At 36.6% G+C, this 24,902-nt stretch overlaps 1 protein-coding gene across 2 annotated transcripts in view; it reads left to right on the top strand.

The window, feature by feature from the left end:
* The window catches only part of PLCB1 (phospholipase C beta 1), a 795,638-nt gene that overhangs the window by 662,967 nt on the left and 107,769 nt on the right, over positions 1-24,902 (top strand). For both annotated transcript variants that reach the window (XM_049779135.1, XM_049779136.1), the window contains exons 26-27: positions 2,385-2,604; positions 12,505-12,685. In XM_049779135.1, coding sequence (XP_049635092.1) covers positions 2,385-2,604; positions 12,505-12,685 — 401 coding nt within the window. The remainder of the gene's footprint in view (positions 1-2,384; positions 2,605-12,504; positions 12,686-24,902) is intronic.

Genomic DNA, 24,902 nt, shown 5'->3' with positions numbered 1-24,902 from the left:
ATGATAAAGTGTTATGCAACCACAATGAGTCAGTTTAGCCTGAAGGAAACTATTTTAAATATGTACCTGATTCACTTTGTGGTCTATCTACAATATCCAAATATCCTGAAAACCAGCACATTAAAAAAAATAGAGGAAGTATATTTCAATTGCTTAAAGACTTTCTATTTAGGAATATAAATTATTATTCATATTTCAGTATGTATCCAGACAATATCTCATTTCTTATTCAGGTCAGTTATTCATGGCATCTATTATTTCTGAATATCTTGACACTTCTGAATATTTACAACAACTTATTTTTGTTTCAAATCAAAAGAAGGAAATGAGAATTGTGACTTAATTTAAGATCAAATTAATGGCAACCAATTGAAGTCAAGATGCTATCAATTTTAAGGCATCCTGCTGTTCATGGAATGCTAAGAAACAAAAACAGAGACAAATTGCGATACTCCATTAACTTTGTTCTGTATCCCAATTTCAGAAATGTTATAATAGTTTTAAATCTAGAATTGATAAGAACCTGCCAATAAAATGCAGAATATTTTAAGACCAAGCTCTGTCACCTTGAAATTTTTCTCAAAGCTGAATGAAAATACCTTTATGGTACATTTAGACAAATCATAGAAAGGGACCTTCCCTTACTACTACTTTGTAGACTAACACTGTTACAATATGCCACAAAATGTATGTGGCAAATATTCATACAACTTACAGTATGTAAACTGTGATAAAGCCCCTTAGAGACAATGCACGGTGCAATAGAATCTATATATATATATATATATATATATATATATATATATATATATATGCTGAGAGAAATTATGGCAAACACTTTGCAAAGATACTTTAATTATCCTATAACATTTAGAAAATAATGGAAGTGTTAGTAACCTAAAAGTGCATTTTGTTGGTGAACCCTGAACCCCTGTACTATATAGAGCACCCAACTATCAGTAATGATTAGTGTTTACTACAAGGAGAATAGAGTTTCTTATTATTTTTAGAATATCTTTATTTAAGCACCATGATTACAAACATAATGTAGTTGGTTTTCAGTTATAAAAAGAACACCTCCCATTCACCAGTGCACCACCACCAATGCCCCCCATCTCCCATCTACCCCACTTCCTGCCTGTATTCAAGACAGGCATTATATTTCTCTCACTCACTACCATTGTCATGATAGTTGTTAGTGTAGTTATTTCTCTAACTGTACTAACCACTCTTTGTGGTAAGCTTCATATCATGAGCCAGTCCTTCCAGCCCTCATCTTTATTGTCTCTGGGTATTATTTATTATCATTATTATTATTTATTATTATTATGTCTTTTATTTTTCTTAAACCCCAGAGATGAGTGAGACTATTCTATGTCTGTCTGTCTGTCTGTCTTTCTGTCTGTCTGTCTGTCTGTCTGTCTGTCTGTCTCTCTCTCTCTCTCTCTCTCTCTCTCTCTCTCTCTCTCTCTCTCTCCCCACACTCTGACTTATTGCACTCAGCATGTCCAATCATGAGTAGGAAAATTTTATGACTTCATTTGCTTTGTATCTGCATCGTATTCCATTGTGTAGATGTACCACAGTTTCATTAGCCACTCATCTGTTGTTGGGTATCTGGGTTGTTTCCAGATTCTGGGTGTTGTAGAGAGTTCCCTATTCTTAAAATTTTCTTGTTGGGACAAAAAGGCAGTACAAGTGTTAAAGCACTTGCTCGCATGTGGCTGACCCTGGTTTGTTTTCTGGTACCTAAGGACATCCAAGAATGATCCCTAAGCCAAGAGTAAGCCCCGTGCAAAACCATGTATGGCCCATCTTCTCTTACACCCCCCAAAAGAAAGAGAATTGCTTTTAAATAAAAGGGAGCTCTCTCTTGAAAATTATGTCTTGCCTCCACTTCCTTTCCCAAATATGCAACAATGACTATATCTCAAGGCTAGATGCATACAATCTTTATGGTAGAGTTTACCCTCCAGAACTCTTCCTGGGATTAGGGCTGGCTAACCAGGCATTACATCACAGCTGAGGCCACACCTTTTGCCCAGATTCTTTCATTGCTTTCCGTGCTGCCCTCACTCACCGTTCCTGAAAATTTCTTCAGTAAATCACATGCAACTAAATCCTCCTTTTGAGATCTGTTTGTAAAGAACCAAAACTTAAAATATGAGTTAACTCAACATATATATATATATACACATGTGTATATATATATATAAGTTCAGAAATCAGAATCTTGAGAAATTTGATATCATAGTGGCAGATCTAGAAAGTGATAGAGCCATACTGGAACTCAAACCCCATAAACACATTGCTGCTCCTGTTTGTCTCTGTATTTTTGTCTTGCTCTTGTAGCTCTTTTAACTCTTTTTGCTCATTTATTGCAGAAGTGGAAGCTCAGACTATTGAAGAGCTAAAGCAACAGAAATCATTTGTGAAGCTTCAAAAAAAGCACTACAAAGAAATGAAAGACCTGGTTAAGAGACATCATAAGAAAACCACTGACCTTATCAAAGAACACACTTCAAAATACAATGAAATTCAGAATGACTACTTGAGAAGGAGAGCAGCTTTGGAAAAGACAGCCAAAAAGGATAGTAAGAAAAAGTAAGTTCCACATATATTGTTTGGTTGTCTGTTTGCTTTGTAATATGAAAACGAATCACTTTTTTAGGGTTTTGCTGTTGTCTACCATATTTATAGCACAACATAAAGCTATCCAAGTTCCTTCCTTTTCTCCTCTTTTTGTGACATCTTAACTTGTGGGTTGATTTTATTTGACTAGTTCTGAGTTCTTTATTACAAACTCTGTACCAGTTGGCTGACTGTTCATATTATAACTGCTGACATGGCTGGTATAGAATTTTTTCCAGTGCCTCAAACTTAGTTAAGAAGACATTTTGTATTGTAGAAAGGAGTAGTCTCAATTGTCCTTCATTGCCCCATGAAAAAAATCAAGAATATAGTTAATCCAGTACAGATAACCTGGTGTTTTGACTAAGGTGTTTCCCAAACCCTTTTTACCTAGATCTTTTTGATAAAAACATCTTTCACACTAACTTTTTTGCTATTGACAGCAAGTGCAAAGCTTTGAGGAAGCACAAATTAAACAAAATTAAAAGTTTCAGCAACAAAAGAGTTGGAAAAGTAGGTGAGGAATCATAAACCAAGAGTAAAATGAGGTCAAAGAAGTCAAAGTAGATGGAGGACTTGAACCCAAGAATTCTTAGATTTGGAGTAAAGGAAAAACAGTACAGATTTTAATTACTGCAGCATCCGTGGAAGACTAAAAAGGAGTAAGTGGAACTAGCATTGTCTTATTAGTATTCTCACAAAATGTCTCTAGCTGCCTAGAGGAAAATATACCTTGAATTGATAAAATTTCATAGACTCACCAAGGATCTCATTAGGCTATTTCTCTCTCTCTCTCTCTCTCTCTCTCTCTCTCTCTCTCTCTCTCTCTCTCCCTCCTCCTCCTCCTACCTCTTTTGCGAAGGGATTTGTGCCATATTCATCTTTGCTCAGGGCTTACTCTCAACTCTGCACTTAGTAATAATTCCTAGCAGGGTTAGTGTGAACCATATTTAGTTTGATATCCTTACTTGAGGGATAAGTTCTATACCTTGAAGAGAAATTAGGTTGCTGTTAGAGAAAATAAGAACAATCGATAATGTAAAATTTGAAATCTCATTCATCTAACGACTTTGAAGCAGAATTATAGGTAATGTTATTACCTTCTCTTGGTTTAATAATCTCTCTTCCTCTGTCTCTTTCTCTCTTTCTCTCTCTCTCTCTCTCTCTCTCTCTCTCTCTCTCTCTCTCTCTCTCTCTCTCTCAGCTTTGGCTAGCCTTAAGCTCAACTCATGAGGTAGGTTTTGGGATGAGGATTGGTTGTAACAGATTATATGCAAACTGCTAATTATGACCACCACTGTTAGTGGGAAGGACATAGCAACTAGAGGCAAAGTAGAAAAACTGGATATTTTTTTTTTATCAAATCTAGTTGAATGATTGTTTTTGCTGGGTCTAAGATGATAAAGTATAGCTGAAAAGAAGAGGATGTGCTCTTGACTTATATTCAAGATTCATTCTAATAGAAAGAGAGAGAAAAAGAGAAAGAGAAAATCTAATAAAAAAGAGAAAAGAACCCCTTTGATGGCATTCTGAGAATAACACTAATGCTGTCACTCCAGGCTGAAGCGGTGTATGAGACAACATTGTCTAGACTTGATCAATGCTTCTCAAACTTTTTTTTCTGGTTTTGGGGTCACACCCAGCAGCACTCAGGGACTACTCCTGCTCTGCACTCAGAAGTTGCTCCTGGCAGGCTCAGGGGATCATATGGGATGCTGGGATGAGAACCACCGTCCCTCCTGGGTCGGCTGTGTGCAAGGCAAACGCCCTGCTGCTGTGCTATCTTTCTGGCCCCATACTTCTCAAACTTTAATATTTAGATAACTCTTGGATAGCTGCTTAAAAAAACAGAGCATACCGGTGGACTGTCTGACAACTTGAAGATATATACTGTGGGACCAGAGACTCATTTTTAATAAGTTCCCAAGGAAGGCTGATACCCACTGGTATCAATATTGGTCCCAAATATTTCAGAGGTTTCCCAGAAAGCTGTTAGTAACATCAAGATCTTCTTGATTCCAAATCTTATAGGCCTTTGCAGTCTCATCTCCAAGTCCCCCTCATAAAAGTCCGCATGCTATGCTCAGTTTGAATCTCACACTAAAGGGGCACATCAGTGAGAATTCTCTGGGACGTCACATACTTGCTCAGTTGCAGCTTTTCTTATTGAAAATGCAGGCCCTGTTTCTATCCTCAACAAAGCCTGCTGTCAAAATGTCAGAACCTTCACTTTCTGTTTACTGAATCCTATGGGAATTTAAGAATAACATCTTGCTTCAGAATATTAAATGTGGCTTGCTAGCTAGATCTTATCCCTGAACTTGATGGACATGAGGTCTCCCTGACTACTGGGTTTCCTCCTCTCTCCCCAAATGAGGGGTTGTTCCTAGTTCTAAAATAGCCAACTTACCCAGAATAGATATTGTGTAGGTTTTCTAGGCTAGCATACAAAATTCAGCAAATTGGAAAGCTTAAAACTGTTAAGATTATTTTCTCACATCTAGAGACTAAAATCTTAAATGCTAGCAAGTCTTACTCTCTCAGAGAGGAAGAATAGAGGGATTATGCTTTTTTTTTCTTGCTTCTGGGGAGGATGCTCACAATTCTTAAATAGTTTTAGCCTTTAGACACATATTTACAGGCTCTGTCTCCCTTCTCTTTGTTCTTCTTTTAAGGAGACCAATTATTTATGTCCCACTTGAATTCATTATGACTTTATCTCAAATAATTTTGTTTTAAGCCTCTCTAATGGCAAATAAAGTCACAGATTGAGGGTCCAGAAAGGACTTTGGAAGATGCCATTCAATTCTGTACATGTGCAAGGCATATAACATATATATGTACATGTACAGAATATGTTTGTGATTTTTTTTCTAAAACAATGCTATAAAGTCGGTACAATCAACACCTATACTGGACAAGTGTCAGTGAGCTTGTGGGTGCCGGCCAGGAGTATATGACACAAGAGCTACCATCACAATGGAGTCAAGGAGTTATCTCAAGAGATTCCAGCCACATACTGGGACTTTGCCAGATGAGAATCCTAATCACTACCAATCTGCCTTGTCTTCTCAGAAATGTTCTTAATATGGGACCAAAGTGACTGACCCAGGGATTTGGGTTCGATCCCCAATGTCCCATATGGTCCCCCAAGCCAGGAGCGATTTCTGAGCTCATAGCTAGTAGTAACCCCTGAGTGTCACCGGGTGTGGCCCAAAAACAACAACAACAAAATGTTCCTAATAGTACCACAAAGGTCTTAGAGTTTTATATCCTTTTGTAGTATTTCTCTGCTCATGATAGAACAGATGCCAATAAAGCCTGAATGTATTTCTCATCACTTGTATAAGTTTAGATTCTGTAGTTTTTTCAAATGTTTTTTGCAAGTTTATAGTATTGAACTATCAACATTGGATATTCTATAACATGAAGTTCTGTAATCATTAGCGTCTTACAAAAAGGTATATGTAAAAATCTCATCTTCATTCTGAATAAGAAATGTAAGTAAATTGCAGTAACTTTTAGGTGTTTTTTGTTAATACTTCAGTGCGCAAACAATTTTTATCTTCCTCAAGCTTCATTTAACTAATAATTAAAGTTATTTACACTAACAACGCATTTTGTGAGCATATTCTAAAATATTACATTGATTATCATTTTTTTGTTTTCTGTTTTGTTGTTTTTGTGCTGTTGATGCTCAGGGGTTACTCTTGGCTATGCACTCAGAAATCACTCTTGGCTTGTGGGGGACCATATGGGATGCCAGGGGATGGAACCACGGTCTGTCCTAGGCTAGCGCTTGCAAGGCAGATGCTTCACCTGTAGCATCAGTGCTCTAGCTCCAACACTGACTGTCATTTTTAAATAAAATATTTTAGTATTGGGGCCAGAGTGTGCACAGTAGTAGGACGTTTGCCTTGTATGCAGCCAACTGGGAATGAACCCGGGTTCAATTCCTAGCATCCCATATGGTCCCCTGAGCCTGCCAGGAGCGATTTCTGAGCAAAGAGCAAAAAGTAATTCCTGAGCAGCTCTGGGTGTGGCTCAAAAAAAACAACAAAATAATCATATATATTTATATATAGATGTTTATATATATTATATATTTATATATATGAAAACATATATATAGTTTAGTAGTTTAAAAGCTTATAGTTTAGTATATTTTTAATCTGTAAAAACATTATTTGTTTCCATGAGTACTTAATACTTTAATGAATTATTCTATCTCAGACCTGTGAACACTGCCAGAAGTTATCCCAAGAGGGGTGGAAATGTACAATATTATATTTTAGAGATAAGAAAAGTCATGTTAAATTATCACTTTTTATGATTTTCTAGAACTACAGTGACTTATGCCACATCAGACACTCTTTTTATACTATATTAACACCATGATTTACTAAGTTGTTCCTAATACAGTTGTTTCGGGCATTAAATATTCAAACCCAATCCCACCACTAGTGTGTCCTTCCCACCACCCGAGTTTGCCCTCTTGCGAGCACAACTAGATTTACTTCATATTGTTTGTTACTACACACAGGCAAAAGGAATTATCAAAATCAGGATTAATGAGGCTCATTTTTTGTTTTGTTTTGTTTTGGGGTCACACCCAGCAGTGCTCAGGGGTTCCTCCTGGCTTTACACTCAGAAATCGCTCCTGGCAGGCTCAGGGGACCATATGGGAAGCCGGGATTTGAACCACTGACCTTCTGCATGCAAGGCAAATGCCTTACCTCCATGCTACCTCTCCGGCCCCGAGGGTCAATTTCTAATAATTGTATATCTCTCAATAGTGCTACTATGGATTAACTGGGCTGCAGTTAATGCTAGTTATGCCTTTTGTTTTTTTTTAATTTTTTTAAATATCTTTATACAATTTGATTACAAACATGATGGTAGTTGGGTTTCAGTCATATAAAGAACAACCCCCTTCATCAGTGCAACATTCCATCATCAATGCCCCAAATCTCCCACCATCTTACTCCTCCCCCCAGCCTGTATTTGAGACAGAGTTGTACCATTTTGTTTGTTTGTTTTTTGGGGTCTCACCAGGCAGTGCTAAGGGGTTCCTCCTGGCTCTATGCTCAGAAACCGCTCCTGGCAGGCTCGGGGGACCATATGGGATGCCGGGATTTAAACCACTGTCCTTCTGCATGCAAGGCAAATACCCTACCTCCATGCTATCTCTCCAGCCCCAAGATTTGTGCCTAATGTAATACTGTTTGGGCTCACTGAGCTTGGTAATATTCTGTGCAACTCTCCCATGAGAAGTGCTGCAATCCTACTAGGTTGACACTACTATAAAAATTTTGAGGTATCCCACGGGCCACTTGCATCCACATGGTCCAGGATCTACAGATCTGGAACAAATGTGGCGGTTTGGCTACATTGTGAGTCTTTTCTGGAGGAGGATGTCAGGTGTGGCTATGGGCTGCTCTGACCTCAGGCAGAAAAAGGAATCAGCCCCCATTCCAAGAAGGCTCCCAAATTTTCAGCCCAAACCAGACTGCCTTCCAAAACAGCCATCTTTCTTTTTCTTCTGGAGCTTAATAAATGAATTAAACCATTTTTCTGCTGAGAAGATGAAAGGTGTCAATATCAGACATCTTACTTCTTATGCTACCTGTGAAATGGGCAATCTGCAAAAATCCAGGGATATTCTCAGTTCTAAAGAATCATATGTAGAGTTAACTGTGCAAGTTATCCAAAACTGTATTAGAACCTTAATAATCAGCTTTCTCCTGTAAGAGTTCCTGGAAGGTATGACATATAATAATTAACAGTGAGAAATAAAGTTTAATTTTTTAATTTAATCTTAAAAATTGAAATGTTTACAAATCACCTACAAGCTATGTGAGCATGTAAACTTCCTGCCAGGAGCAAGGAATCAGAGAGGATCTATAGCATAGCATTTTTTTCTTTCTTTTTTTTCTTTTTGCTTTCTTAACCAATCACCTAATTTTGGGGCCAGATTTATTGAGGTAAGATGCTTTTGTTCATGATCTATATTATGAAATTGATGTAGCCGGTGTTTAAATCAAAATGAACCCTTATCTCTTGACTTTTTAGAAGAAACAAAATTATTTTGTCTTAGACGTGCAGCAGCTTTAACAAGCATCTTGCTAAACTTTTGACAGGTTTTCATTGAAGAAGCTAAAATGTGAAGTCAATAATATTTACCCACAGCTACAAACATGGCGTACAAATTTTTTTTTCTTGATGATTTGCATGTTTTCTCATTTATTCGATTTGAATTTGTTTGAGGACTACACTCAGTGGTGTTCAAGGTTTGCCCCTGGCTCTGTGCTCACGAATCACTTCTGTGATACTGGAGAATAAAGTTGGCCTGGGAGCATACAAAGCTAGGGCCTCAGGGCCGCAGCAGTGGTGCAGCGATAGGGCGTTGCCTTGCACAGGGCTGAACCAGGACGGACAGGGGTTCCATCCCTGGCGGCCCATATGGTCCCGCAAATCTGGAGCAATTTCTGAGTGTAGAGCCAGGAGTAATCCCGGAGTGTTACCGGGTGTGGCCCAAAAACAAACAAACAAACAAAAAATCATACAAACTTGAAAAATATTGAGGCTGCCAGTTATTCTAAACATTTTATTTCAAAGAGCAGACCTGGCCACACAGAGCTAGAAGGGCTTGTCAGATGTGAAATACATTGTAAATATCAAATACACACCAAATTTATCCAACTTCATTTTTAAAATGAAAGGGCTGTAAAGTAGCATATATTTTGAATAGGGCTTATTTTGATTTAATATTAGTTGTATATTGAAATGAAATAAATACTTTCTAAGGGCTTGAAAATGCATTGTTAATATTTATTTTATTAACTTACTTTTTTTTTGTTTTGGTTTTTCGGCCACACCCATTCGATGCTCAGGGGTTCCTCCTGGCTAAGCGCTCAGAAATTGCCCCTGGCTTGGGGGGACCATACGGGACACCGGGGGATGGAACCGCAGTCCTTCCTTGGCTAGCTCTTGCAAGGCAGACACCTTACCTCTAGCACCACCTCTCCAGCCCCTTTTTAATTTTTTTTTTTTTTGGTATTAACTTACTTTTACTTCTTATGTTAGCTGCTAAAATGTTAGCTCAGATTTGTAGAGAAAAAAATCAAGCATGTGGCTTGCATAATATTTGTATTGAACACCAATAATCATCTAATGTAATTTCTGTTCTAGAACACTGAATTCCCCCCCTCTGATTCTGAGAAAAGGGATGTGGCTCAGATAATTCCCCTTATCTGATTAAAGGAAACTTGTTTGCTTTTCCAAGAGAGACAAACATGTTCCTAGTATTAAATTACAAAAACGTAGCTCCTGGTACTTATATAGGCAGCATTAGACAGCAGGGAATAATGTCTTCCACCCTCTTTTTTAGAAAAGATGCAGAAAGATTATTCCCTTGCTTATACTTTTTTATGTTTTTGCCCAACAAATACAATTTAAAATACCAAAGCACTGAAAGATATACCAGAATAAATCTTTCTTCAAGAGACATGACCCAGGAGATCTCTTATTATAACCAAGCATCTACTCATTCCACTTTATATACATTGAAATCTTGAGGTAACATGGGTGTGATAAATGGACGTTAAGTCCCTTACTATGTTACTCATGATGTTCAGCTCCCAATATAATGTGAAAACAGTTTATTCAGAGATGGGTTCTGGTGAACTCTAGAGATCAGTGATTTTGCGCTGCTTGAAAGAGCAGACTTTGGGACCCGCTGCTTGAAAGAGCAGACTTTGGGACCCAGAGAGATAGCACAGCGGTGTTTGCCTTGCAAGCAGCCGATCCAGGACCAAAGGTGGTTGGTTCAAATCCCGGTGTCCCATATGGTCCCCCGTGCTTGCCAGGAGCTATTTCTGAGCAGACAGCCAGGAGTAACCCCTGAGCACTGCCGGGTGTGGCCCAAAAACCAAAAAAAAAAAAAAAAAAAAAAAAAAAGAAAGAAAGAAAGAGCAGACTTTGCACTTTTACCCTCTTTACAAGCCTGCTCTTGGATAAGTGATTTAAGTCTCTTAAACCATACCCTTCAGCAAAATGTCTAACTGTATCTCACTTTCCCCTATATTTACTGGAGATGGCCTTCACTACTTTCTGATTTGTGAAAGCTAGATGTAAATTGTGCTGGTACTTTCTGAATGATTCACAAAAACTCATCTGTACCTCTACCTTGGTGTGTATGGTCGATTAAAGAAACGTTGGTGCTGGAATTGTGTATATCAAATACTCACTTATGAATAATTTGGTAAATCATGCAGCTTTAATAAAAATTAATTAAAATTAATTTAATATAAAATTTTTAAAAGAAACAACTTTTATGTCTTGGCTCTGCTGTTGTCTTGCTTTAAAAAAAAAAGGAAAATATAACTTTTGTTCAAGCCAAAATGGAAATCACTCACCTTCATGGCTCTATTATGATTTTGATGAATAATCACGCCATCATTCCAGAATGTAGGATCATCTCAGTCCTGCCATGCCATTCTGATATCTTAAAATCAAGCCCTATTGTAGACTAGATTATTCTTATTTTGCAGTGCATAAAATGCAACATTTAACAGAATTCTGCTTCCCTTATTTGTTCTTAATATCAGCTTTAACCTAAACTGTCCATTTGCAAATCTAATTTAAAGACAAAGTAATGGGATTAGTGGTAGTAGATCTAAGAAAAATCCCTACCTGATTCACCTGACATAAATTGAGAAACACAGAAAAAGAATGTTAGCTGGTTTACTCTTTTTTATGCAGATAAATAAGAAAAGCAGACCATCTTTTGTTACACCCCCCACACTGACTTACAATTTTTCAGACACTGTAAATATGAAAATATTATTTGCTTCTTTGAGTGTTGAGATAATTTTGGACTCACAATATGTTGCATGATATTCTTTCCTGGGACTGGAAAGTGACATCAAGAGCCAATCTCATCAAACCATGTTCTCTTAAGGAAACATATCTTCTACAGACGTTTTCACTGTCAGTGCAAATTTAAACAAATTGTTCAAGACATTCAACATATACATATGCAGTACGCTTTGTGTCTGATGATTTTTGCCTGTTCTGTGCAAATTTAAGGCTGATTAGTCTAAACTATGATGTTTTACAGATTATATAGTCAATATATTTCTAACTTATGATTATTTTTAACTTATAATGGATTTATTGAGACATCCCCTTGGAAAGATGAGGGAGATCTGTATTGGTAACATACCCTTCCTATCAAAAGACACTAAGAAATGGAAAGTGTCACCTAACAGGCTGCCTTTATGTGCCACTGGACTAGTGTTCTATTTTCAGTTCCCAGCATCTCAAATGAAATATGCCATTCTCTGTCTTTTCTCCTGGTAGAATGAATTCAGAGTTAAGATTTCTGAAGCCCTTATAAATATCTAGGAATTATTTATACATACCTAATTAAAATAGATAGATATAGGCATTTAAAAAAGTTTTAGGGCCCAGAGAAACAGTTCAAATTGTTAATACAAGTATAATATGTGGGAGTCCCAGGTTTGATCCTTGGCACCACATGGCCGCCTGAGTACTACACTAAAAGAAGCTTATGAACACCACTTGTGGTAGCCAAAAAAATTAACAAAATCTTGCATTATATATGAAGATGATTTTTTGTCACCACCATCTTTCCTTTCTTCCTCAACCTCTGAGCAATGCAGTGGTATTTTCTATTTTGTATGTTTGGAGATTTTCCTACAGCATCAACCTCTCCCTCAAGTGGTTCATTAGGAGGTTTCTTTCCAAAACCAACGCTCTTTCTGAGATAAGCTATGCTGAACAACTTTCTGTCCTGAACAACTTGCTGTGACCTACATGTTTTATGAATTGAGCTCTGTATATCTGCAGATCAGAACCCAGCAGTCCTGACCATGGTTCATCAACAATTGAGCAAGATCTCGCTGCTTTGGATGCTGAAATGACCCAAAAGTTAATAGATTTGAAGGACAAACAACAGCAGCAGCTGCTTAATCTTCGGCAAGAGCAATATTATAGTGAAAAATATCAGAAGCGAGAACATATTAAACTGGTAAGACAAAAATACATAATTTATGTTTGTACAGTTGAAACTCTTTTTTTAGAGTTTTAGAAATTTAGAATTTAAAATTTAGAACTTTAGGATAGAATTTTAAAAATTTAGAATTTAGAATTTTAGAATAGAATTTAGAATTTTAGAAATTTAGAATTTTAGAATAGAATTTAGAATTTTAGAAATTTAGAATTTTAGAATAGAATTTAGAATTTTAGAATACAATTTGGAATTTTAGAATTTAGAATTTTAGAATAGAATTTAGAATTTTAGAAATTTAGAATTTTAGAATAGAATTTAGAATTTTAGAATTTTAGAATTTTAGCATAGAATTTAGAATTTTAAAATTTTACAAATTTAGAATTTAAAAATTAGAATTTCATAATAGAATTTAGAATTTTAAAAATTTAGAATTTAGAATTTTAGCATAAAATTTAGACTTCTAAAATTTTACAAATTTAGAATTTAAAAGTAGAATTTTAGAATGGAATTTTATTTTATTTTATTTTATTTAAACACCATGATTACAAACATGATTGTAGTTGGGTTTCAGTCATACAAAGAACACCCTCCTTCACCAGTGCAACATTCCCACCACCAACGCACCTGATCTTCCTCCTCCCCATTCTACTTCTCTCACTCATTAACATTGTCATGGTAGTTGTTTGTGTAGTTATTTCCCTAATTGTACTCACCACTCTTTGTGGTGAGCTTCATATTTGAGCCGGTCCTTCCGGCCCTCATCTCTGGGCATTATAACAATAATGTCTTTTAGTTTTCTTAAAACCCATAAATGAGTGAGATTATTTTGTGTGTGTCTCTCTCCCTCTAGCTTATTTCACTCAGCATTCATGTATAAGAAAATTTCATGACTTCATCTCTCCTGATGGCTGCGTAACATTACATTGTGTATGTATCACAGTTTCTTTAGCCATTCGTCTGTTGAAGGGCATCTCGTTTGTTTTCAGAGTCTGGCTATTGTAAATAGCGCTACAATGAATATAGGTGTGAGGAAGGGATTTTTGTGGTATTTTTTGTGTTCTTAGGGTATATCCCTAGGAGTGATTTAGCTGGGAGATAGATTTCCAGTTTTTTGAGGAATCTCCATATTGTTTTTTATAAAGGCTGGACTACATGGCATTCCCACCAGCAGTGAATGAGAGTTTCTTTCTTCCCACATCCCTGCCATCACCAATTGTTCTTGTTCTTTGTGATGTGTGCCAGTCTCTGCGGCATGAGACGGTACCTCTTTTTTTTAATTAATAACTTTTATTTTGACCAAAGTGGATTACAAATCATTCACAGTAGTATTTCAGGTACATAGTGACGTTGAATCAGGGGCATTCCCACCACCAATGTTGTCTTCCCTCCATCCCTGTTCCCAGCATGCATCCCATATTGCCCTTTCTTTGCCCCCTGGGCTACTAGTATAAGTGGTCCCTTCTGTGTCTAGCCTGTTGTAGATTGAGTATCGTTTCTGTTGTAGTTGGCTTTGGATTTGGTGTTCAAGTCTGATCCTTTTTTATTTCTACTCAATGTTCATACGACTGTTTGCTCTTGGTGCCCTCTATTATTTTCTCCTCAATTTTGTGAGACAGAACAAGATGATTCAAGTTATGTTTTGATTTGCATCTCCCTGATGATTAGTGATGTGGAACATTTTTTCATGTGCCTTTTGGCCATTTGTATTTATTTCTTTTGACAAAGTGTCTGTTCACATCTTCTCCCTATTTTTGATGGGGGTAGTGTTTTTTTCTTGTTAACTTCTAACATTACTTTGTTTATCTTAGGTATTAGCCACTTGTCTGATGGGTATTTGGTAAATAGTGAAACTCTTTTCTAATAGAAAACTTTTTGATAATATTAGATAATTTAAAGGGAGACAGACTGGGTCAGAGTAATAGCACAGTGCCTAAGGTAGAGTTTTTGCCTTTCTTGGGGCCAACCAGGGTTTGCTCCTGGGTACCCCATATGGCCCTGAAGCCTGCCAGAAGTGATTCCTGAGTGCAGAGCCAGGAGTAAGCAATAAGGACCAGGTGGAGCCAAAAACAAAAACAAAAGGGTTGGGGTGGAGGCAGAGGCAGCTCTGGCCAGTACTTTTCTTGCTCGATAGTGGTAAGGTTTTTACTAAACTTTGCATGGTTCCTATCAAAGTAGTATGAAGGAGTGAGGGAGGGGGGTAGTGTAAGGGGTGGGAATAATTAAGTATGAGAGCACTGCTGATAGGAATTGAAACTGGTGATGAGATTGTTTTTAAAATATTATATGCCTAAAACTCAACTACCAATAATTTTGTAAAACACAGTTTTTAACTAAATAAGAAAAAACTTAAAAATAAAATAAGATTTAAAATATTGGGAAGGTTTTTAAGGACATCTACTAATCTACTAATCAAGGAAACTTTCAATGATGTTGAATAACTTAAAGGGAGAGGGAGGCAGCTCTGGCTGGTACCTTCTTTCCTCAATCATTATTCTGAGGCAGTGTTGCAAAGAGATGTCAGATGCATATTTTCATATCTGTATTCTGATGTTGAGTTACTAGGTGCTGAATTTAAAGCAGAAATAAGAATGAGTACTTGGGTTTTAAAAAGAAACAAAAATAATTATTTCTTATATTGAGAATTAAATGGGTCACATGTTCTCTGTCATAGCATTATTTTATAAGTCCCATTATTATTCCAGCTTTTTTAGAGATATCTTATTCTTTAATTTTTTATTTTTCATCATAGCTTTCTTTAGTAACATGTTTACAAGCATATGAACATTTATGATTTTGTAGTGTATGAACGTTTATGATTTTGTTGTACAGTTATCTCACCTCTCTACCACTAAAGTGTCCAAGACCCTCCACTCCTATAACTTCCAATTCGCCTCACTTTTCCCACCACCTGTCTTCCCTGTTGTTATTCTCAATTCTATAGTCTGGGACCAAGGGTTTTTCTATCATTCACTACCCTCCAGTCCCCCTCTCTTGGTTTTCTATGTACTACAGATGAAACAAAGTATCTGGAATTTATTACTCAGCTTCTTTACCAAGCAATCTATGTGTTTCATTGCTTTTATTCACTCTAACTTGGTTTTGCACTAAAACTATTTTTGAGGGTCCTGAGCAACATGAGGCCAACCCAGTTTTGATCCCCAACATCCCATATGGCCCCCTGAACCTGCCAGGAGTGATTCCTGAGTGCAGAGCCAGGAGTAAGCACTGAGCACTCCAAGGGTAGCCCCCAAAAAAACAAAACAAAAAATAAACAAGACTATTTTTTGAGATGTTTGAACTTGCTGGGTAATTAATTATGTGCTCGCTTCAGCAGCACATATACTAAAATTGAAATTGCTGGGTAATTAAAAAATAACAAGCTGCAAATAAATTTGTACTTTTTATATATCCCAGGGATTTGCAAGAATTCAAAAATAAAAACATGCACTTAATGATTTCACATTTTTAAAAGTCAAGGTCTAATGGTCAATGTGGAATTTTCAACCCAATTCCTGAGGATCCCTTTGAAAGAATGTGCCATCATCTCTGTTAATATCAGCTTTGCCCTCTCGATGCCTTCCAATTTGTGATGTTCTCTCCATTGATATTTCTACCTAGACACATCATAGAATCATAGTAGCTATTGACAGGTTAAATGTTTCTATAGTAATGAAGCCATAAACATAAGTTTATGCAAAAAAAGCCAAATGAGTAAACTTAATAGAAGTTAAGTCTACATATTCTAAGAGGAAATAGGTTGTAGGAGGAATAATATAACCTTTCTATTTTCTTACTGAGCTGACAATTCTTTTTTTTTATTATTGTATTTTATTGAAATCACTGTGATTTACAAAGTCCGTAATAGTTGGATTTCAGACATACAGTGAATCAGGGCCAATCACCACCAGTGTCTACCTCCCTCCACCAAAGTCCCTATACCACCACACTTTGCCCCCTGGCCTCCCAATAGAACAATCCCATTTTAAGTTTAGACTGTTATAGTTTGGGTCTCTTAAATGTTGACTTTGGCTTGGATATTTAGTTCTGTCCTTTTTTAATCCCCACCAATGGATTTGAAACCACTTGGCCCCAACCCCCTGTTCTATTTTTTCCTTCTTAATTTTATAGAAAAATTCAAAAATATGAGGTAAAACAAAGTAATTCATGTCCCAAGTTTCTTTAAAAAAGGCTGGAAACGCTATCTACAGATTATTAAAAAAAAAAAAAAAAAAAAAAAAAAGAGGTGACCTTTTTTGCATAGGAACAGCAAAAGTTGGAGAAAACAGAAAGGAAAAAAATTTGGCCTAAAAACAAGGAAACCCTCCTCCGGAAACATCCTGCTATATATAGACCAACTACAGGCTCCAGGCATACTAAGTTGTCTAACCCAAAGTCTTTCTTCAAGGTCCCAACCATGGTTGTCATAGTCAGGCTTATGTAATTACAAATCTTGGTTTTTGCACAGATCCTATATCAAAGTTAGGGTGTCATGGAACATCTTCTGGGTTTGTGTTATTGTTTGTTTTTGTTTTGCTTTTCAGCCACACCTGGTGACACTCAGGGGTTACTCCTGGCTATGCACTCTGAGATTGCTCTTGGCTTGGGGGACCATATGAGACACTGGGGGATTGAATCGCGTCCATCCTAGGCTAGCCTGCACAAGGCAGACGCCTTACGACTTGTGCCACCACTCCAGCCCACATCTTCTGGTTTTATCTCACCATTAGGTGACAAGGCAGGGAAACCTGCCCAGAAAGCAAGTTGCTGCTGTTTCCAAATCATCAGGGTATCTTATCATCAGGGCAGCATTAGGGCCTTCCCTGTTAGAAGTTTAATTCCTGCTGCTGGTGCAGATAATCATGCCAGTTCCAAAGATGGGATCCAAGTTTCGGGGTGGACAATGGATGTTGAGGAGACAATTCTTTTTTTTTTTTTTTGGTTTTTGGGTCACACCTGGCAGCATTCAGGGATCATTCCTGGCTCTATGCTCAGAAATCGCCCCTGGCAGGTTCGGGGGACCATATGGAATGCCGGGATTCAAAACACCATCCTTCCGCGTCTAAGGCAAATGCCTTACCGCTGTGCTATCTCTCCTTACCCGAGGAGACGATTCTTTTTTTTTCTTTTCTTTTTTTTTGTGATTTTTGGGTCACACCCGGCAGTGCTCAGGGGTTATTCCTGGCTCCATGCTATCTCTCCTGCCCCGAGGAGACGATTCTTATAAGAGAATTCTAAAACTGATTCTGCTTGCATATTGGCAATTAGTGAATAGTTTTGGAATAACTATGTAATGGATAATTCTGTGATAGAATGTTCTTCTGGTATTGGTTTCTCAATGACAAAGTCCTAACAAGCAGTTAGATCATATAAGGAGCTTATAAAAATCAGATTCCACTGAGTTAGTTATTCTCAACTTGAAGCACACAACAGAATCACCTGTATAGAGAGCTTAATAAAACAAGGAAAATTGGGTCCTATCCATATTTTGATTTATAGTCTCTAGTGGGGCTGGAAATGCTGAGGATTCTGACCTAAGGAGACACATACTGCTCCATCCCTATATGTGATGAATAATGATTTATTTTTGCAAAGCTCCACCTGACTTTGATCTTCTGCCTTGCATAGAAGCTGCTGAAATAAACTTTGGCAGGGATAGGCATGAGTGGCTTTATTCAGCAATACTCCTGTCATACTCCTGGCTCTGTACTCGGGAGGCTTTGCCTGTGATACTCAGAGGACCATGGGGGGCTGAAGACTGAACTGAGATAAGCCACATGTAAGGCAAGTCCTGGGAAACACCCTGGGCACGGACCAGTGTAATGCAAAAGTTTAATGTAGACTTCCTCAACAGATCCCCAGAAACTCAAAGTTTAAAATTGTTATGGGTTTTGAATTACACCTAATTCATTCAGGGCTTACACTAAGCTCTGTGCTCAGGGATCACTTCTTGAGTGCTCGGGGGGGGGGGGGCATCCACAGTATTATAAATTAAATAAGGCCAGCTGCAAGCAAGCAAGCAAGCACTCTACCTTCTGTACAATCTCTCCAGCCCTCAAAGTGAATTGTAAAGAAAGAGATAGGTTTGGGGACATGGCTGTAGCTGCAGCCGCTGCTATCTGACTTGCCCTAGGAGTCCTAGAAATAAGGTTAAAATAAATACAGTGCTCAGCAGGGAGTCAGACCCTCCTTTGAAACACTTTTGGGAATGATGCCATCTAATCCCCATGCCAAGTCCTCATGGCATTGGAACTTCTGTCAGTCAATGTTCAAATTTAAAAAATAGATTTACAGAGAGACTCAATGACACTCCCACAGTCCCAGAACCAGAAAGTGGGTGTTGTTGATGCACTGTCTGGAGAATTCCTGCTTTATAACTGGTGTGAAGATGCGTTCATTAGTTCTCATCTCAAGCCCTGGTTATCAGAACAACTTCATGGCAAGTCACAAAAAAGCAGGCACAGGCAAATCCTGCATTTCACTGGCTAGGATGTTCTGTTCCTCTCCTAAACAATTTGAGTTTACATCTATGCAGTAAACACATTTTAAATTCCAGTTTTAATCACATAGCTTTCCAGTTCTGTGAATCTGACTTTCATATTAAGATTCAATGCCTTTAAAAATATCTTTGCTGATAAGGTTAAGGCCCAAGTACCTTGGATTTAGAACCAACGGCAATTAAATGTAGGACAGTTTGGGAGTATCTCCGATTTATACTACATACACACAGCTGGTGTGTTTCTGTTCATTTTTATGACCTCTACTTTTAAGAACCAAAAGTTGTTCTGCCAAGATATATTTTGATGAAAAGACCCCCAGAAATATTATCCCTATCTTCGGTGTGATTTTGAATTATGAGCATGCCTCTTAGGAGAAATTAGACAAATGGACGCATAATTAAAAAGCAAGAATGCCCAAGGTAAAAGAAAAGTATTTGGATGAAAAGGAACATTAAGCAGGAGATATTTCATCTCAAAGATGATTTGGGAATTAAAAACACCCATGTTTTTATTAACAGTTATGCATTTCACTTGAATTCACCTAGAATTCAAGATGTTTAAAGGGTCAAAGATCAGTAGTACCAATGATCTCTTTGCCAATTTTTCCTTTAAAACTTAACATTTGCAGAATGCTCTGTGAGGTCCTGGAGAAAATGATGAATAAAATCTGGTCATGGCGCATCCTCAAAGAGTATATTTTGAAGCAGTTTTCGTGCCATGTGATAAATGAATAATAATGAGACTAGAAAATCAGTATGCAGATGTAGGCATGGGCACAACTTTTCTAATTCTTTTTTTTTTTTCCGGGCCACACCCATTTTGATGCTCAGGGGTTACTCCTGGCTAAGCGCTCAAAAATCGCCCCTGGCTTGGGGGGGCCATATTGGACCCTGGGGGATCGAACCGTGGTCCTTCCTTGGCTAGCACTTGCAAGGCAGAGACCTTACCTCTAGCGCCACCTCGCCGGCCCCAACAACTTTTCTAATTCTATTAACTGGCAATGCCTAGAGAATATATGTGAGGTAACTGCTCATGCTATCATGAGGCAGATAAAATCTATACTACATTTCATATACTCTGTAGCCTCAAATAATCTTTTCCACCTCTTTAAATAAGGGTCTTTTTTCTTTTACTGTTTCACTTTCTTCTTTGAAACTGTAGAAAGATTGAATTGATATTTTCTATGGTTTAGGAATAGGAATATATTACCACACCATGTTCAACACAAAAGGAGCATCCTGTTAATATTCGGCATCTTAGACCCTCTTAATTACAATTTTATATTCATAAGAGTACCAAATGACTTTCTTTACTTTCAAGAGAAATGATTAAACATTGATACTTATATTTATTCAAAATGAATCTGAACTAAAGCTGACTTTCATTTCAGTTACCATGGGCAATTTAGGGTGTTTCACACTATTGAAGATTAAATATGTTGAATAGCTATTGGCAAAGAATCACATCCTGTGGAAAGCCTTCCTGTGATTTCCAGTCTCAATGCCAAGTGGAATTTTGTCAAAAATCATAGGGGAGAAAAGGTTACTTTCAGGTGGAAATGAATATATATATATATACATATATATACATATATATGAAATTTTCCAATCCAATTCATGTTTCTGTGCAGTCCCTGAAGTTTTTCCATGGATATCTTATAGTACTGTAGACCCCAGGTATGGACTCCTGTTTCAGGGAAAACTATACTGTTTATTTGGTTTTTTTTTTTTTTTTTGGCAATTATATTAGAGTATACTGAGTTTTGTCTACACCATTACAGTAAGGTTTTAATTTTGAAATGACTTTGATGGATGATATTGTGGTACCCCTGAAGGTTCCTAATCAATATTAGTCTAGGCAATTTATTAAAGACCCAGACATAATAAGGGACTTTGAATGATACCTCAGAGTCCCTACTCTGAGGCTATAGGGGGCCAGCCATTTTATCTGCTCTCTTCTTTCTCATTTTCAGTGACTTCAAGAAAAACATTTACCTTTTTCATAGTATGAGTACCATTTTCTTTATTCTAGGTAGAGAGTACTTTGCTATGCTTTCTATGTTTTCTTCCCTTTTATCATATTTTAAGTCTCCCACATGTCCAATCCTAATGGCTTTATTCTTATTACATAACATTCTGGCTTCCCTACCAAGTAATCATATTTGGGTTCCAAATTAATGTTTGTATCCATCAACCTGACTTGATCAATTCATTACCAATGGCAAGGGATATTTCAACAAAGTGCTGTCTATGCTAAAAGCTCTGGGTAGCTGATTAATTATAAATGGAATGGTTTATCAGGATATAATAGTGATGAACTATTATATATACTATTAAATAAACTCTCTTGTCAAGAGAGACAGCTAGTACAATAGGCAAGCACTGGCCTTCTTATCCCTGCCACCAAAATGATCCCCAGATCTCTGCTATCAGGGATCCCTGTGTGACCCAAAATAAAACGACAAAAGAATCAAAAGCTCTCCTTTTTGTTATTCTCCTACTGAGTAATTGTGACCACTCTAAGCTTCATTTTTCCCATCTATTCGATGTAAATAATCCTTATCTCATTGAATAGGAAATTATAAAATATGTGTGCAAATTGTTTAGTAAAACCCATTTCTAAGTTATCACAATAAATGAAATCCTGGGTTGTATATATGTTTATTTTATGTATGTATGTTATAGTTGTGTTATAGTTTTGGACATCCTGCTATGGCCAATGAGAGCTCTTATGATTCCTCTGACCCAGCTGCCTGGTATCGAGCCTTAAATTTTCTCTCTTTTTTGGATACCCTGATGAGATCTATGTATAAGAAGCTATTATTGTCATAATATGTAAGAATGATGTGATAATCTGCTGTAGTAGCAATGGTGTTACTTATATTTCCCCCCCCCCAAAGAAACCTAACAATCTATTTCTTAAGCAATATTTTTAAAAAAGACTTTGATAACAAAATAAGGAAAGAAATAATTGTAAAAATATTCTTTATTGACAGAGATTATTGGATAATCCAACAGACTTTATCTGTTTTCTATAGAAATATATATGATAAAAAAAAAAGGGCCCAGAGAGATAGCACAGCGGCATTTGCCTTGCAAGCAGCCGATCCAGGACCAAAGGTGGTTGGTTCAAATCCTGGTGTCCCATATGGTCCCCCGTGCCTGCCAGGAGCTCTTTCTGAGCAGACAGCCAGGAGTAACCCCTGAGCACCACTGGGTGTGACCCAAAAACCAAAAAAAAAAAATATATATATATATATATATATATATGATAAAAATTATTTATCTCAGAATCTATAGTTTTGATCCTAAATAGATGAGCATATTTTTATGTGTATTCGTTATGTATATATCTTTTCATGCAAACTATCTATGGCCTATTTTTTCTGTTTGGATTGACCTGTTCTTTTGACTCAGAATTTATACTATATATTCCTATTTATTTTCTTAAGAAGTTGAGAACCCTGCCAGGAATGATCTCTATGTGCAGAGCAAGAATTAAACCCTAAGGTGTTCCCCCTTCCTCAAAAAAGTTAAAAAAATATATATGTAAACAAATAAATACACATTTTAAAAAGAAATAAAAATTTCAGTCCAAAAGCAGTAAACTTTTTAACTTCGGTTTCAAAGCAAACAGTTTTCATCTCAATATATTTTACATGATAATTAATTGGTAGCTATTTAGATAAGAAATAAGGGGGGAATGTCAGTAAACAGAACTATCCCCAAAGGCAAGGAAAATAATAGTTTTGAATTTAACAACTTGGGGAGCAGAAGAGATTCTGCTGAAAGGGAATTCCAAAATAGAATCCAGAAGTCTGATAATTTAGTTTGTGCCCCCTGGAATTACAAGATTCATTGAGTTTGTCTGGCATTGAAGGATGCATTAGTTGGGGGGGGAAAAGTGTAGCTGATATGCACATGCTATGGTATTTATCTTCATGAGCAGCAACTCTAGGTTTAACTTCCAAATGGACTGTTGAAATATTAAGCCTGTGATTTATAACTCTATTTTAATAATGAACCACAGGACAAATCATGTCTCTACTAGTCAAATTTATATGCTAATTTCTTGAAAACCTCTACTTAGAACTCTCTTACTACTTATCTCACCTCTCCTCAGGGTAAGCAATACTATATTTTTTGTAAGCAATACTTTTAAATTCTCATTTATTCTAAGTTAAATGGCCTTGACATCTTTTCTAATTTCAGTCATTTGGTTTTGTTTTGATTTCCAATTTACCTAATCAGATATAACAATCTCCTTTTATTTGCTCATCTATAATAATATCTTGTTTTCATTTTAACAAAGGAATAATATTTCATTTGTGAAATTACATCAACTTTATAATTACCTACAAGTACTTTATTAGCGTTTATAATCATAAATGAAATTATTTGAGCTATTATTAATTTTACCTTAGAGATATGAATAAATCATTTATGTGAAATTTATTTTTAATACACATATAGAACTCTTATCATTAAAATGAATATTTCCTTAAGACAGTTATAATTATAATTTACAGAAGATTTGGGGGATATTTTGGGCCACACCCGGTGGCACTCAGGATTTGTGCTCAGAAGTCATTCCAGATGGGCTCGGGGGAACATATAGGATCCTGGGGATTGAACCTAGGTAGTCTGGCAAACAAACACTGTGCTATCACCCTGACCCCATATTTTCAGAAGATTTTAAAACTATTATTGAACTTGCAAAGCACATGTTAACCACAAAAATAAAATTATAATCTGTAAAATAATTTGTAATTACAATAATTTGTAAATATATAATTTATTTATAAAGCAAAATAATTTGTAATAAATAATTTACAATTTGTAAAATAAAAAGTACAGAATTTAGAAGCTATTTTTTTTTAATTTTATGAGACCATTGCGAATTACAAGTCTTTCACAGTTGTATTTCAGACATAAAGTGACAGCGAATCAGGGCCATTCCCACCAGTGTTGATCTCCCTCCACTGTAGTTCCCAGCAAGCATCCCATATCTCCACCCCTAGTCCCCTGGACTACCAGTATAGCAGGTTCATTTTGCGTTTAAGTTGTTATAGTTTGGGTCTCTTCACTCCATTGCCACATTGCCATTGACTTAGGCGTTGGCATTTATATCTGATCCCCGCCCCCACCTTTTTTTACTCGGTGCTCCTAAGACCACTTGGCCCCTGGGTCCCATCCACTTTTTTTCTTTTCCAATTTGTAGAAAGATATAGAAATATGAAGCTGAACAAAATTATTAGAGTTATAAGATTCTATGTAAAAGGCCAGAGCCCCTATCTAGAAGATATTAAAAAAGACGGGCAGGTGTGGCAAGATTTTTTTTTTTGGCATAGGTACAGTAAACGTTGGGAAATTAGAAAGGAAATTCTATTGGCATAAGAGATACAGAGTGTCTCCACCCATGAAGCATACTAACACAGACCAACAACAGGTTCCAGGCATTTTGGTTGTCCAACCCCAAGATCTTTCTTTTCTTTTTTTTTAATAAAATCATTGACTCATCATCAGTTCACAACACATATTGAAGAAAATGTAAATTAACAAAACAAAGTTGAAAACGAATTGGAGAAAACAAAACAAATCAAGTATTATCATATTTTAGTTAATATAAATACATGTCTGTGATTATACTTACATTATTAAAAGATTTGGAAGGAATGAACACTCTGTAATTTTTCAATTAGGGAGGTTTCTTAAGAGGTTTTTACTAAGAAGACATTT

Source organism: Suncus etruscus, chromosome 9 (assembly GCF_024139225.1).
Source record: "Suncus etruscus isolate mSunEtr1 chromosome 9, mSunEtr1.pri.cur, whole genome shotgun sequence".
In the NCBI taxonomy this organism is placed as follows: Eukaryota; Metazoa; Chordata; class Mammalia; order Eulipotyphla; family Soricidae; genus Suncus; species Suncus etruscus.
The sequence above is the reverse complement of the archived record's forward strand: the minus strand, read 5'-3'. Positions and strand labels throughout refer to the sequence as shown.